The 16,603-nt window shown below is 47.5% G+C and overlaps 1 protein-coding gene across 5 annotated transcripts in view; it reads left to right on the top strand.

Moving 5' to 3' along the window:
- LOC133753031 (NACHT, LRR and PYD domains-containing protein 12-like) overlaps positions 1-16,603 on the top strand; it is a 97,277-nt gene that overhangs the window by 45,652 nt on the left and 35,022 nt on the right. For all 5 annotated transcript variants that reach the window (XM_062183393.1, XM_062183391.1, XM_062183395.1 and 2 more), the window contains exons 3-5: positions 142-186; positions 6,426-8,085; positions 10,380-10,469. In XM_062183393.1, coding sequence (XP_062039377.1) covers positions 142-186; positions 6,426-8,085; positions 10,380-10,469 — 1,795 coding nt within the window. The remainder of the gene's footprint in view (positions 1-141; positions 187-6,425; positions 8,086-10,379; positions 10,470-16,603) is intronic.

The raw sequence follows: 16,603 nt of genomic DNA on the forward strand, positions 1-16,603 counted from the left end.
AGCCTTAGTTCCTGTGTTGTATTTGTGTTTGAGGAACAGCATGAGTGGCTGTAACAGTATAGGTAAATTCCTATTTATTCCATGTTTTGAGATAAAGATTTACTTGTACTTCTCCTAACCCCAGATGTTTTTCTCCCACAGCTACTTCAAATTCACTGGCTTTATTGTCATGGAAGGAGTTTACAGGTAGATGTCTTTTCCATATTACCCTCTTTTTCTATTTGGAGTATAGTGTCTCCTGGAAACTCAACTGTTCATCTCCATTCATATCCCATTCCCCTCCTTATTCTTTTATGAGGATAAAAAAAAGGATGTTTCAATAGCAAACTATCCTAACAACATTTATGTCACATAGACTATACTTGAACAGATACTGAAATACTCAGAGGATCACTGGTGGTGGAGGTCAAGAGCCCGCTGTAGCAACTTTTTTTTCTCCTTTTTTTAAAATTTATATAAGGTGAACCAATTTCATGTATTTCATATATACAGATTTAAGAGCATAGTGATACTTCCCCCCCCACCCTCCCTCCCTCCTCCTTCCTTTCTTACTCTTTCTTTAATTTTTACAATGACATACTTTCAGTTTATTTTATAATCATAAGCCTAACCCTCCACTAAGTAAAGAATTCAACAAATAGTAAGGAGAAACAAAACACTCTTCCTCAAATAGCAGAGACAAGGGCCATAAACAATAATCAAATTGTAAAATGTAAATTATACTCATATTACATTTTTTTATTAGTTACCAGAGATCAGGGGAGACATATGATATTTGTCTTTTTGGGATTGGCTTATTTTACTAAGTATAATAGTTTCCACTTGCATCCATTTTGTTGCAAAAAGACTGGACTTGTTTTTTTGTTTTTGTTTTTTTTTTACGGCTGAGTTGTATTCCATAGTGTATATATACACATTTTTTTTTTATCTAGTCATCGGTTGATTGGCATCTGGATTGATTCCACATCTCAGTTATTGTGAATTGAAATGCAGTAAACATGGGGGTACAGGTAACTCTTTCATTTGCTGATTTCATTTTGTTTGCATAAGTTCCCAGTAGCGGGATAGCTGGATCATATGTTAGATCTATTTCCAGATTTCTGAGGATTCTCTATCCGATGTAGCAACTTTTATAGTTACAAAAAATAAGTCCTTTTCTGGTATTATCTAGGTTAGGACCAATAAACTATGGCAATTTGGCCAAATCAAGCCAGTTGGCCTGTTTTTTTTTTTTTTTAATTAATTTTTTTTGCCAGGCAGAGTTAGACAGTGAGAGAGAGAGACAGAGAGAGAGTTATAGACAGTGAGAGAGAGACAGAGAGAAAGATCTTCCCTCTGTTGGTTCAATCCCTCAATGGCTGCCACGGCTGGCACTGTGCTAATCCGAAGCCAAGAGCCAGGTACTTCCTCCCGGTCTCCCATGCAGGTGCAGGGACCAAGCACCTGGGCCATCCTCCGCTGCCCTCCCGGGCCACAGCAAAGAACTGGACTGGAAGAGGAGCAACCGGGACCAGTACCCAGCGCCTCAACCGGGACTAGAACCCAGGGTGCCGGCGCCACAGGTAGAGGATTAGCCAAGTGAGCCACGGCACTGGTCCTGTTTTTTTATATATATATTTTTAAAGATTTATTTATTTATTTATTTGAAAGTCAGTGATACACAGAGAGAGGAGAGGTGGAGAGAGAGAGATCTTCCATCAGATGCTTCACTCCCCAATTGGTGACAACGGCTGGAGCTAGGCTGATCCAAAGCCAGGAGCCAGGAACTTCTTCCGGATCTCCCACGCGAGTGCAGGGGCCCAAGGACTTGGGCCATCTTCTGCTTTCCCAGGCCACAGCAGAGAGCTGGATTGGAAGTGAAGCAGCCAGGTCTCGAACCGGTGCTCATACAGGATGCCAGTGCTTCAGGCCAGGGCGTTAACCTGCTGAGCCAGAGTGCCGGCCCCTTGTTATGTTTTTTAAAAAGACTTATTTATTTATTTGAAAGGCAGAGTTACAGATAGTGAGGGAGAGACAGAGATCTTCCATCTGTTGGTTCATTCTTCAAATGGCTACCTTGGTTGGGGTTGGAGCAGGCTGAAGCCAGGAGCCTGGAACACCCTTCAGCTCTCCCATGTGGGTAGCAGGGGCCTAAGTACTTGAGCCATCTTCTGCTGCACTTCCAGGTCTATTTGCAGGGATCTGGATCAGAAGTAGAGCAGCAAGATTTGAACTGGCAGTCATATGGGATGCTGGTGTTGTAGGTAGCAGCTTAACCCATTGTGCCACAATGTCAGCCCCAATTGTCTGTTTTATTTATCTATTTATTTTATTTTATTTTTTTGACAGGCAGAGTGGACAGTGAGAGAGAGAGAGAGAAAGGTCTTCCTTTGCCGTTAGTTCACCCTCCAATGGCCGCTGCGGTTGGCGCGCTGCGGCCGGAGCACCGCGCTGATCCGATGGCAGGAGCCAGGTGCTTCTCCTGGTCTCCCATGGGGTGCAGGGCCCAAGCACTTGGGCCATCCTCCACTGCACTCCCTGGCCACAGCAGAGAGCTGGCCTGGAAGAGGGGCAACCGGGACAGAATCCGGTGCCCCAACTGGGACTAGAACCCGGTGTGCCGGCGCCGCAAGGCGGAGGATTAGCCTAGTGAGCCGCAGCACCGGCTTGTTTTATTTATTTTTTAAGATTTATTTTATTTATTTGAAAGAGTTACAGAGAGAGGTAGAAACATTGAGAGAGGTCTTCCATCCGCTGGTTCACTCCCCAGATGGTCGCAATGGCCGGAGCTGCGCCGATCCAAAGCCAGGAGCCAGGAGCTTCTTCCAGGTCTCCCAAGCAGGTGCAGGGGCCCAAGGACTTGGGCCATCTTCTGCTTTCCCAGGCCATAGCAGAGAACTGATTTGGAAGAGGAGCAGCCATGTCTAGAACTGGCGCCCATATGGGATGTCGGTGCTTCAGGTCAGGGCGTTAACCCGCTGCGCCACAGCACCAGCAGTTGTGTTTTAATAAATGAAATTTTACTGCAACAGAGCTATTCAATTATATATTGTCTAAGGTTATTTTAATGCTAATATGGCAGAATCCTAAACTGTTTATGAATTTATGAAGTTTTATAGAAAATATTTGTAAACCATATCTGGATCAGCATTCTCCTAACAGTTCTCCAGGCCACTGCTTTCCAGGAGTTAGTAACTTTACTGCTAGAAAAGGATTCTGTAGTCATTAAGACAAGAAAATCTTGGAATCTACAAGCTTAAATCATTGCTTTTTTTTCCTTTATTTTACTGCAGGGGAGTAAAGAAGTCTTTCACATACTAATATAAGAGCTCTTCATATGCTAATATGCAATGAGAACCTCTCTGCCATAGTGTATCCCCTTCAACTTGTTTGACCAAAGAACACTTTTTTTTTTTCCACAGCTTTTTGTGTGTGTGTCTTGTGTAGATTTGGGAAATGCTGCCTTAGACATTCACTTAACAGAAATTTGAGCTTGATGACTGACTGCTTGGGTTATTTTTTTTTCTAGTTGGAGAAGGTAAAAAGCTACCTAGTATAGTATTTAAGAACATAGACCTCAGACCACTGGAATCTAAATTAAGGCTCTTCCACTTACTAGCACTGGCGACGTTCCCTGGTGCTATTAGCAGGATTGTCTGCTTAATTTGTAAGGTGAGGTGCAAAATGAAAAGCCAAGATCTCTTCTTCAAATATAAGGAATTTCAAGTCAGCAGTAGCAGAACATTAATTGAAGCTTGGGTCCTTCTGAGCACAGGGGCCTATGTGACTACACAGATAGTACAGTCATAAAGGTGGCCCTGGCTATAAGTTTCAGTTTCCTCAACTATCAAATATTGATAATACCTGCTTTATGGGATCACTGTGAGAATTACATCAGAAGCATGCATAGGGGCTGAGACATAGTAGGTAAAGCCACCACCTGCAGTGCTTGCATCCCGTATGGGTGCCGGCTGGAGTCCTGGCTGCTCCACTTCCAATCCAGCTCTCTGCTATGGCCTGGGAAAGCACTAGAAGATGGCCCAAGTCCTTGGACCCCTGCACCACGTAGGAGACCCATAAGAAGCTCCTGGCTCCTGGCTTCAGATTGGCACAGCTCTGGCCGTTGCCGCCATCTGGGGAGTGAACCAATGGAAGGAATGATGGAAGACCTCTCTCTCTCTCTCTCTCTCTCTCTCTCTCTCTCTCTCTGCCTCTGCCTCTGCCTCTGCCTCTGCCTCTGCCTCTCTCTAACTCTGCCTTTCAAGCAAATAAGTCAATCTTTAAAAAAAAAGTATGCATAAAGGGTACAGTATCTCACTCAGAATAGGCAGGCAGTAATAAATGATTTGTTTTTAATTCAAAAGCATTTCAAGCTGTACTCAATAAATAGTTGTTCAGTGTCTACTATATGTGGGATACCATGTTAGGTATTCAGGATACTTTGGTGAATAAACAGGCCCCTATCTTCATGTAGAATTTTTTTTTAAAGATTCATTTTATTTATTTGAAAGAGTTACAGAGAGAGGTAGAGACAGAGAGAGAGGTCTTCTATCCACTGGTTCACTGCCCAGATGGCTGCAACGGCCAGAGCTGTGCCGATCTGAAGCCAGGAGCCAGGAGCTTCTTCCGGGTCTCCCACGTGGATGCAGGGGCCCAAGGACTTGGGCCATCTTCTAGTGCTTTCCCAGGCCATACCAGAGAGCTGGATTGGAAGAGGAGCAGCCGAGACTCGCACCGGCGCCCATATGGGATGTCGGTGCTTCAGGCCAGGGCTTTAACCCACTGCACTACAGCGCCGGCTTCATGTAGACTTTTTAAGTAGGAAAGACAGACAACGAAAAGTTAACAGACAAAGACAGTTGTAAATTGTGATAAGTGCTATAACAGGGGAAATGGGTTGCTGGGAAGGGGGAGAGTGAAGAAGGTCTGCTTTAAATTGGGTGGTCAGGCAAATACTGCTTTAGGAAGTAATAGTTAAGTTGTGATCAGAAGGTGAAAAGGAGCTCTCCATTAGAAGAAATGGAAGGAGATTGCTGCAAGTAGAGTCTAGCTCTAGTGCAAAGGCCCTGAGGTAGGAGAGAAGATGGCATTTTTGAGAAACTAAATTGTTGCAGTGGATTCCTTTCTGGGAAGAGGAGTGTGGTGGGGGCAAGAGGCACGGAGTCACCACACAGACCCTGGGAGTCAGGTGAAAGCAGGCATGAGGCAAGCAGCCTGCAGACTCCTTTATTTCAGTTGCTACAATGGCTTTTATAGCCAAAACAACCCGGTCAAGGGGCGGTCTATACCCTAACCAATCACACCCTGTTGCCAGGCAGTTTCTGAAGCCATCCAATCACAGCCTGTTGCCAGGCAGACTCCGCTGTCATGTGGTTTCCGAAATCATCCAATCACAGCCTGTTGCCAGGCAGACTCTGTTGCCAGTGGCCATCTTGGCATGGCCTTGTCATTCCACCACACTAAATCAGTGTGGCTTTATTTAGGGAGAAGAATGACATAACAGAGACTGGGGAGGGGATGTGAATAGGACCTAGATCACGCAATGCCTTGTAGGATGAGGTAGCAGTTTTGTTTTGTTTCTTGTCTAAGTCTCTTTTTTAAAAAGATTTATTTATTTATTTGAAAGTCAGTTACACAGAGAGAGAAGGAGAGGAGAGAGAGAGAGAAAGGGTGGGGGTAGGTGTTCCCTCCACTGGTTTACTCCCCAGATGGCCACAAGGGCTGGAGCTGGGAGCCAGGAGCTTTTTCCGGGTCTCCCATGCCGGTGCACGGGCCCAAGGAGTTGGGCCATCTTCCACTGCTTTCCTAGGCCATAGCAGATAGCTGGATCGGAAGTGGAGTAGCTGAGACTGGAACTGGGATGCCGGCACTATAGGCTGCAGCTTTACCTGCTACGCCACAGCACCGGCCCCAGCAATTTTGGATTTCATGTCAAAAACAACGAAAAGCTCTTGAAGCATTTTGGACAGGCTAGTAACTGATCTAACTGATGTTTGTAGAAGATGACTGGCTACAGTGTGGAGGGGAGACAAAGGACAAGAGTAGACAAGTAGGAGGTGCTATCAGCAGTCCAGGAAAGAGTTGATAATGCCTTGGATTTGGGTAGCATTTGAGGGCATAATGGTAAATGGATTTGAGGTATAAATGATAGACCTTGTTAATTGATTAAATGTAGAGGATTGAAGGGGAAAAAAAAGAAATGATGAATGATAATTCCTAACATTTTTCTGAGCAACTGGATGGTACTATTACCTGATTTGAGATGCCTGGGAAAAGTTCTTTTGTGGGAAGAAGAGGCGTAGAAGTCAGGGTTTAGATATATAAAGTTTGGGGAGCTTCTGAGACATCCAGGTAGGACTGGTGGTCATCGTGGTATTACCTAGAATTGTTGTTTGTATGGTTGTTTATGATTTGGTGATTACTGTCTCTTGGTGTTGCCTAATCAGATTACCGAGAAGCATTCCAAAAACATCTCAAACAAAAATACCTAAAAATAGGAGTCGATACGTGTTATTACCATGGCAAGCATATACGGCCACGACTGCTTCTTGTCAAAGAACACGGTATATCAGAAAAGACACCCTGTGGAGTTCCTCAACAAGATCATTTCATTGAGTTGGAACATGTCTTTGGTTCAAATGAAGAGAGCTGCAGCTCATCCCAAACGGTGGTGCTTCAGGGATGTGCTGGGATTGGGAAAACAGCTGTGGTGCACAAGTTCATGTTTGACTGGGCAGCAGGCATGGTTACTCCAGACAGGTTTGACTACCTTATCTACGTCAACTGCAGAGAAATAAGCCGTACTGCTAACCTTAGTGCTGCTGACCTGATCACTAACAGTTTTCAAGACTTGAAAGGACCGATACTGGACACTGTTCTCCTCTATCCGGAAAAGCTTTTATTCATTCTTGATGGATTTCCTGAGCTGCAGTACCCCGTGAGTGAGCAAGAAGAGGATCTTAGTGTTAACCCCCAGGAGAGAAAGCCAGTCGAGAGCCTCTTATGCAGTTTTGTGAGTAAGAAACTTTTCCCTGAATCCTCCCTTCTGATAACTGCCCGGCCCACAGCCATGAAGAAGCTGCACTCTCTGCTGAAACAACCCATCCAGGCGGAAATCCTGTGGTTTACAGATACTGAAAAGAGAGCATACTTCTTGAGTCGCTTTTCAGGTGCTAATGCAGCAATGAAAGTCTTTTATACCCTGCGAGAAAATGAAGGCCTTGACATTATGTCTTCTCTCCCCATTGTCTCCTGGATGATGTGCAGTGTCCTGCAGTGGCAGGGAGAGGGTGACAGGACTCTTCTGAAGTCACTTCAGACCATGTCGGATGTGTATCTCTTCTACTTCTCCAAGTGCCTCAAAACCCTCACAGGAGTCTCGGTGTGGAAAGGACAAAGTTGCCTCTGGGGCCTTTGCTCTCTGGCTGCAGAGGGACTGCAGAAGCATCAGGTTCTGTTTGCGGTAAGTGACCTCAGGAGACACGGCATAGGAGTGTATGACGCCAACTGCGCTTTTCTCGGCCACTTTTTGAAAAAAGCCGAAGGAGGCGTCAATGTGTACACGTTCCTGCACTTCAGTTTCCAAGAGTTCTTGACCGCTGTATTCTATGCCGTGAAGAATGACAGCAGCTGGATGTTTTTTGATCAAGTAGGGAAGACATGGCAAGAAATCTTCCAGCAGTACGGAAAAGGGTTTTCATCACTACTGATACGATTCTTATTCGGCCTCCTACACCGAGGAAAAGGACACACTGTGGAAACTACTTTCGGAAGAAAAGTCTCTCCAGGGCTTCGAGAGGAGCTACTGAAGTGGACAGAGAGAGAAATACAGGATAAATCCTCGAGGTTGCAGATTGAGCCTGTGGACTTGTTTCACTGTTTATATGAAATTCAGGAAGAAGAATATACAAAGAAGATAATTGATGACTTACAGTCAATTATACTGCTTCAACCTACCTATACAAAAATGGACATGTTGGCTATGTCGTTTTGTGTAAAAAGCAGTCACAGTCACCTGTCAGTGTCTCTGAAGTGTCAGCACATACTTGGGTTTCAGGAGGAAGAGCAAGCCTCAGCATTGACACCACCAGCCTTAACATTGAATCAGTGAGTATGTTCCTGTCTTTCCTCTCATTTTTGACCTTCACCACTTGTTTCTTTGGTATACTGAGGGATATTATCATTTCTAGCATTGTCTATACATAAAGCAGCCATGTCAGCTTTCCGTGTTTTATATCAGTCGATACCCTAAGGATTTGTTGATGATCGGCCATGTGCTGATCACTGACTGACTCAGGTGAACACTAAGGGAAGGCCAACCTTGGTGGAGAACTTACTATGTATAAGACATTGTACTAGCCGCCATAGTTGTGTGTCTGTGTGATAGTGTTTTCACTGTGCTTTGTAGTTACTGTGTTAGGAACACGGAAGGTCATCAAGATTATCACTGAGGACTCTGCTGTTTCTGTGAACCTAATATTGGATTGGTAATCATTCTCCTCTATATATACTCCATCACTAAGACCACAAAGAACCTCAGGTTATGGAAGGATAGCTATATTCCAGTGTATCTAGCTATAAAGCCACTTGTGGACTCTGCATACTGTGCAATACAATTCTACCAGCTTACTGACTAGAGCAGAAAAAAAAGAAAAGAAAAGAAAAGAAAAAAGCTATAATACTTGTGTTAGCCAGAAAATACAGTGAGTCTGTTCTCAATATTTGCTTGAAAATGGGCAGTATCTCTTCCTCAGTTGCAGGGCCAGCAGAGTGGTAGGAGACCTTAAGAAGGAGAGGAAAGTAAGTAGAAGGCTCCACTTGAGTGAGTTTACTCTGGTCTCATCTCTTACAACTGTATTTCCTCCATGGGCGATAGCATGGAGGTGGAGGTGGATGTGGTCATGAATGCTTGAGGGAAGTGAGGAGGAGGAGGTAGATACGATGTGTCTGTGTTTAGAACTAGAAGGGGAAGGAGCAGGAGCAGTAAAATGCATTCAGATTTGTGAGGGAATTTGGCTACAAGGTTTTGACTGATGTCAGCTTCCTTCCGGCTGTTACCATAAAGTTAAAAAAAAATGGACTAACACATTTAAGAGATTTAAAACACTTAACAGAAACAAAAAGAGGCTTCTAGTTCATTCTGGGTTTCCAGAAAAATCAATCTTAGATGGAATACCCACCTCCAGCCCTTATTGCCTTTATCAGAGTGCTTAAACTCTTTTAAGATTTTTATTATTGCTTATTGATTTATCTGAAAGGCAGAGTTAGAGGGAGAGAGAGAAAGAAAAAGAGAAAGTATATTAATTTTCCATCTGCTGCTTTACTCCCCAAGTTCTGCAACAGCCAGGGCCAGGCTAGGAACCTGGAACTCCATCCAGGTCTCCCACATGGGTAGCAGGGGCCCAAGTACTTGGGCCATCTTTTGCTACTTCCCAAGGTGCATCAGCAGGGAGCTAGATTGGAAGCTGAGCAGCTTGGGACTCGAACCAATTCTCAGATGGGATGTTGGTATCACGGTCAGTGGATTACTCCATTGTGCCGCAGTTGCAGCCCTGGGCTTAAACTCTCATAAAAAATTTATGGAGTTCCTGGCTCCTGCCTGACCAAGTCCTGACAGTTATGGCCATTTGGATAGTAAACCAAGCAGAGAGACAGAGAGAGGGCGATAGAGAGCACAATGTTCCATCTGCCTGGTTTACTGAATGGCCAAAGTCAGAGCTGTGTCAAGCAAGGCTTCTTCCTGGTCTCCCACATGGGTGCAGGGGCCACCTTCTGCTGTTTTCCCAGGCTCATTAGCAGGGAGCTGGACTGGAAGTGGAGCAGCCAGGACTTGAACTGGTGTCCATATGGGATGATGGCATTTCAGGCAGCAGCTTAACCTGCTGGGCCACAAAGCTGGCCCCCAAATAAAGAAATCTTAAAAAAAAATTAACCCTAAATATTCCTTTGCCAAATATATTGGCTAGGTGAGAGTTAACTATTGAAGTTTCCTGGTTTTGAATTATTGTTAATTTTTCTATTAGTAGCGGCAATCAAGAATCTGTTTTATTGTAATGGCAGCTTGGGCAAGTCACTTGATTTCTTAGAGCATCTACATAATGCTGATGACAATACCTGTCATTTGATTAGGGGCCAGATAATGTGTGTGTTGTCAAGTGCCTACCACAGTGCCTGGCACATCATAGCGCAGCTTTGGAGTCAGAACTCCGTTCTCTACCTACTTTTGTGACCTTAAACAAATTCCTTAACTTTTTGTGCCTTCATTTCCTTATGTGCAAAATGGGATAATACCTCCTAATATTTTTAGAAGGGGCAAAATAGAACTAGCAAGTGAATAGCAACCAAAATCTACTTTCTGCTAAAGATTCTGTTGAAATTGTTGTTTTTCTCATCTCTTTTAGGTCCTTTCAGCTGTACAACGTACCAGCGTCTCGGCTGCACTTGCTCTGCCAAGCACTGCAGAACCCATACTGCAAAATCAAAGACCTGAAGTGAGTTGAACTCTGCTTTAAACTTATGTACTTTCAGGTACAGACTGCGTTACTGGAAGTGACACTCTTAGGTGACTGAACCTGAAAATAAAGTGTAACTCATGCTCAGCTTCTCCATAGTGGAGCAGCACATGACGAGATAAGCTAGGAACCTATGGCGGAAGGTGGGCGCCAGGCCAATCCCTGCCCGCCCTTCCCCCTTCTCCCGTTTGTGTGCACTGTCTGTGCTGCCAGTGAGTGTGGACTGGTGTCCCGCCTCGACCCGTGCTCCTTCCTTTTCTTCACACTCCCACTGGCCTTCCTCTGTCTTCCTTCAAGTTGAGCCCCATCCTGTTCCTTGCAGCTTGATGATCCTCTTCTCCAACACCCTCACCCCACCCCAGTAGTTATTCCCCAAAGTGCCCAAAGATGTCCCCGGCGCGGCCCTGGCCGGCCCTGCCCCCTCCAAGGTGCTCTGCCAGTATCATGAACATAGAAGCCTCTGGCACACACATCAGTGTCTGCTCTTTTTTCCTGCCCCAGAGGAAGAGATGGTCTTTCTAAACCTACCCAAACCAATAAATTCACTTCCATTTTCGTATTTTTCTGAATATTTATTTTCACAACATAGTTTATAAGGAAATAAAAGCCTGGGCACCCCAGACCTCACCCTGCTTCCCACTGCATCCCACCCCCTGACCCTGAGGCCCCACCCTAGGTAATACCTTGTTTGCTCAGTATTTTCCAGAGCTTTTCCAGTGTTTTCTCAAAACATAAGCTTATAGCATAGATACAACAAATATACACAAACAGAACTTTTTTTTTGGGGGGGGAGGTATCTAAGGAAGAACATGACCATTATCAAATGGCTTCTTTCATTTGACAATGCAGTGGCCATGCCTCCAATACATTGTGTAAGATCTACATCATTCTTTCATAGCTCTCACACATTCACGCTTTCTTCAGCCTTCTCCCTCCTCGTGGCTGAGGTTTCTCTCATATTCAAAAGAACCACCTTTCAACCATGTACTCCACTCCCCCCCTCCTTCCCTTCCCAGCTCAGGGTCCTGGGAGAGGAGCCTGCCCTCACTGGTTCCACTTTCTTGCTTCCCACTCACGCCTTAGTTCATGCAGGTGGGCTTCTACACCTGGCACTCCCCTGGACCTGCCAGACACCAGACCTGGTGGCTACTTTTCAGCTCTTACTTCACAGGGCCCCTCCACCTTTGTAACCTCCTTCCTTCTCGTTTCATTCCACCTTGTTCTGTTTGCTCCTAGGTATGCTATTGTCTCCATGGTTCCCATCTGTGGGTGATTTTGTTCTCTAGGCTACGTGTGGCAAAATCTGGAGATATTTCTGGTTGTCACAACCTGGGGGTGGGTGCTGTTGACATCTAGGGAGTAGAGGCTATGGATTCTGCTAAACATCCTGTAATACACTAGACAGTTCCCTGCAAGAATTATCCAGCTCCTAGGAAACCCTGGCCTAGAGAAGTAGGAACGAGGCCAAAGACATTTCTCACCTGTTCAGGCCAGGAATCTGGCCTCCAACTCTTAATAGTGATTATCCACACCTTCACCAACTGAAGACAACCCAAAGTCACTTTGAGTTGCTGCAGATGTCCCCGGGACACAACTTCTCAGTCTCTAGGCCCACAATCCCTAGTTGATGTCTGGGACTCCTCTATTCATATCTCAGTCTGGTCAGGTGAAACTTCTCCCCATACACCCACCTGAGGGCTGAAACCCGAGTTCAGTCCCCCTGAATGTAGTCTGTGGTCATCGGAGGGCAGAGGCAGAGCATCCTCCCACCTGCCCCCTTACTCCACCCACTGCCATCATCCCCAGCCTGTCCCTCTCTCTGGAAGCTGATTTCCCACTGGGATACGCCACTGTTCTACTTCACGTTTCTGAAGTCAGTGAGAGCTTCGCAGCCAAATTCCCACCCCCCAGCCCCATACATTTGTCATAGTGGTAGTTTGGGGGTGAGAATCCCTCAGAATGGCAGTGTGCGTTGGTCAGCGGTGTAGACCCGAAAACCCCCCAGGCCTAATCGGCTGCTGACTCGCCTCCTTAGCAGTGGCATGGTTCCCTGTTCCGATCTGACTGTCCGTGGCTTTGCATGCTGGGGACTTGGGAGGATTCTCCTGTCATGGGGCCGTACAGGCACAGCAGTCCTCGCCTGCAGTTGGTGCTGAAATCCTCTGTTTGCAGCCCTGACAGAGTCCCGTAGGAGTGGCAGATCTCTGCTATGTTGATTTGAGTAAAAGTATAAACCCAGGGCTAACCCCAGGCTGGTTTTGCTTCTTGTAATACTATTCCCTCAGAACATGAATGAGCCTCCCATTCAGTTCATACTTGGGGACTCTCGGGATCCAGGAAACCCCATAGCTTGCCACACACACCAGGATGTACCGCCCCAGCCAGGCGCAATATTTTCTTTGATGGTTATTTGCAGCTGCTCTCCTGGTGCCAGTTTCTGATTTGTAAATAATCTGGTTGCCCAGAACAGGAGCTCACTCAAGTTAGCATAACGAGAAGTGAATCTGTGCAAAATAGATTTTTATGTAACACAATTGTAGAAAAGTGAGTTTTCCCTGCCACTCTCCTCATCTCTGGGGTCACAGGATCAACTAATTCCTCTTGTGCCTGTCTGCTTCCTGGAACGGGGATCCTACAAAAGACACCTGCCTCTGTATAGTCCCCCATTCTGCAGCCTCACACCCAGCACCAGGCCTCAGCTGTGGCCTTGACAGCTGCGACCCTGCCCCCAACTCCAAGTGACCCACTGCCTCATTGCCTAAAACCACCCTGGCTGTGAAAACCAGCTCTATGTCCAGATTTCCTAGCCTGAGCATGCTCTTGGGCTCAGATAGGTCAAATGTCCACTCCTGTTCCAACCAGGTAAGGCCTAGGCCTAGGCTGAGGGAGAGGGCGATATGTGATACGCATGGCAGGCCAGGGCCACCAGACACTAGGGTATGGGGACAAACACACCCCCCCCACACACACACACACAGAAACTGCAATAGAGCTAACATTCCAGAACACAAAAGGGGGTCATTAAAACATGGCTCTTCCCCAGCTACCTATACTCCACCCACCTCCCTTCCATTCCTTCCCTGTCCCCTCTCCACCTCTCCCGGCTCCCTCTGAAAAATCCATTTCCCATTGGGGTATGCTGCTTTTTCTATTTCACATTTCTGAATTCAAGGGCTTTGGAGCCAGATTCCCCTCCCACAGCGGAAGCACATTTCCCTCCGTGAAAAGTTGACAGCTTTACACCAGGGGCAGTCCCAGTCCCCGGGCCGGCGGAACACTGGGGGTCTTCTCTGCTGCTGGGCTTCGGAGTCTTTCTCGTCTCTCTGCGGTGCTGGAGGGTCTACTCCCTGAGCCCCCATGGCAGACCACAGGCCGCTCTCAGAGGCTGACCACTGGGGGAACGTCTGAGGTGCAGCCGGTGCTGGGACCCTGGCTGTAGCTAGGGGTGGTGTGGATGGGGCTGGGAAGAGGGGCGCGTAGGAGTACGAGAACGAGGCAGGGAGCTGGACAGGAAGAAGTGCCTGTGAGGCTGTGGGCCCTGCGTTTAGGGTCCCAGAGGAATAAAACATGGCCGTCTCCACTGACCTGAGGTCTCCCTCCCTCTGCTTGCCGGACTTGTCATGTTTCCGCCCCGCAGCTCCGAGAAGCCTCGGGAGGCCTCCACTTAGCTCCTGGGTGGCCTCCAAGGGGACAATCTCTACTTCCCTCTTCTTTCGTCCTCTTCTGCTAGCGCCAGTGGCAGCTGCCGCCTCTTCCTGTCCACCCAATACTCCTGTTGCAGCCTGTTTGGCCTTGGCCAGGAGTGGTCTCTCTGTAACCCACTCACAGCGGCTGTTCAGCTCCTGGAGAGGAGTGGCTGGACCTGAGGTCGGGTCTGGGGGAAGCAGGCTCAGGGAAGGGTGAGGTGGGGCTCCTGCCGCAGAGGAGGCTCTTGTTGGGAGACGGGGCTCCTGCTGGGAGTTGAGCAGTCTTACCGCCTGCAAGAGCTTCCGGCTCAGCATGTCCCGTTCTTTCTGCAAGTCTGCCACTTTGGCGTGGGCCAGCTGCAGTCGGAATGCTGCCTCCTTGCGCTCCACCTCGTGCTGTGCCCTGAGCTCCTTCATTTCTGAGGCCAAAGCCTGTGCAGCCGACTTATGCAGTTTGGCGAAGTCATGCAGCCAGCGCACCCTGCGCCCCTGTAACTGTCCCTGCCTTCGGGATAAGCGCACCCCAAGGGCCAGGCTGCCCCAAGCGCAGGCTTCCTTGGCTTCCTTGGGCACCTCGCTGTCCTCTAAGATGACCCGGAGCTTGTTTTCCACCTCCTCCCAGGACAGGGGCATATTATCGCAATAGAACTTGGAGCCTTTCTTGTGCATGGCCATTTTCTGATTGATGAAGTCTATCACCTGTCTATGCCTGAACCCACTACAGGGGTCCTCTGGTTTCAAGGCCATGGTGACCGACGATCTCAGCGACTTCAGCTTCGCTGGCTCTGTGGAGTGGGATGCTGGTTGTCTCTTTCCTGCTCCCTTACCAGCCCCAACCCCTCCAGACTCCTCCCTCCTCGCCCTTCTGCCCTCTCCGTTCCCTAGTCCCGTTCATCCACCTCCCCCCACCCCCCGCAACCCTGCAATATGGTGACCCTCCCCCCCAGTCGGCTTATCCCACCCTAGACACTTCCACCAGGCCTCACCTTTCCTGCCAGGGACCCAAGGAGGTACAGGCTGATGACGCCGCCTACCAGGCCCAAAGAGAGTGAAGTCTTTCTCTTAGCGCTCCAGGGTGGGAAAGGGAGCCTAGGAACCAGCACACGAGTCCTTTATTCTAGGACTGTTCCAACTTCCAGAGACAGCGAGGGTGGGAGGAGGGATGCAGGAGGAAGGCCCCTCTCCTTCCCCCGGGACCTAAAGGAACCTGCTACAAGGCTGAAAGCCCTTGAAGGTGGAAAGAAACCAACTGTGGTCAGAAAAAACACAGAACCAATAAAATAAAACAACTTGCAATCAAGTAAAAACTGTTCCACCACCCTACCATAATGGTTTGTTCCACGCCAGGGGACCAGCTCTCTTCTAGCTCCTAGGTTTGGAATGTTCTAGAATGAGAAATGGTGCCTCGCCTTCCGCAGCTCCCCCCCCCTTCAGGAAGAGGGTGGGACCAGGGAACCGCCCCCTCACTGGCAAGATTGAACATTGGAGTCACCCTCGATAGCTTCTCCATGAGTCCTAGCCACTTCAGCCCCTCCCGAGGTGTCTTGAATCTGTCCACCCCTAATGGTTAGTCCTAGTCCAGCTTCCCTCATTTCCTCCCTCTACCACTGCAGAGCTCTGACATCAGGGTGGTCTCCTGCCTTACCCCGTGGTCAGAGGAGTCTGACAATGCTTCTCAGATCCTTCAACGACATTTTCAGGCCCACAGGATAAACCAGACAGATCTGAGATGGAGTCCTATTTTGCCACTTTTTTAATAAAAATATTTTATAAATAATATTTGAGAGGTAGAGCTACAGACAGTGAGAGCGAGATGGAGAGAGAAAGGTCTTCCACCTGCTCGTTCACTCCCCAAATGGCTGCAACGGCTGGAGCTGCGCTGATCTGAGGACAGGAGCCAGGAGAATCTTCTGGGTTTCCCACAAGCGTGCAGGGGCCCAAGGACTTGTGCCAATCCAAAGCCAAGAGCCAGGAGCTTCTTCTGGGTCTCCCACGTGGGTGCAGGGGCACAAGCACTTGGGCCATCTTTTGCTTACCCAGGCCACAGCAGAGAGCTGGATTGGAACAGGAGCAGCTGGGATAAGAACCAGCGCCCATATGGGATGCCGGCGCTGCAGGCAGAGGATTAACCTACTGCGCCACAGCGCCAGCCCTGACCACTTTTTGTGTATCTAATTATATATTGTGTTTATAACTGAATCACAGTTTCTATCTATGAGCCTGAGATGAAGACTGAATGGCAAAAGTACATGTAAAGTTGAAGTGATATTTTCTAGGACTCCCATTTTTAGAACATGTACAAATCATACATATGACGGGTCTTCAAAAAGTTCATGGGACATGCATGTTATGAAAAACATATACATGGATTCTAAAATTTTTTACACCATAATAAACATCTTTTAATTCCATTTTCCACAAACTTTT

The sequence above is a fragment of the Lepus europaeus genome, chromosome X (assembly GCF_033115175.1).
Source record: "Lepus europaeus isolate LE1 chromosome X, mLepTim1.pri, whole genome shotgun sequence".
NCBI lineage: Eukaryota > Metazoa > Chordata > Mammalia > Lagomorpha > Leporidae > Lepus > Lepus europaeus.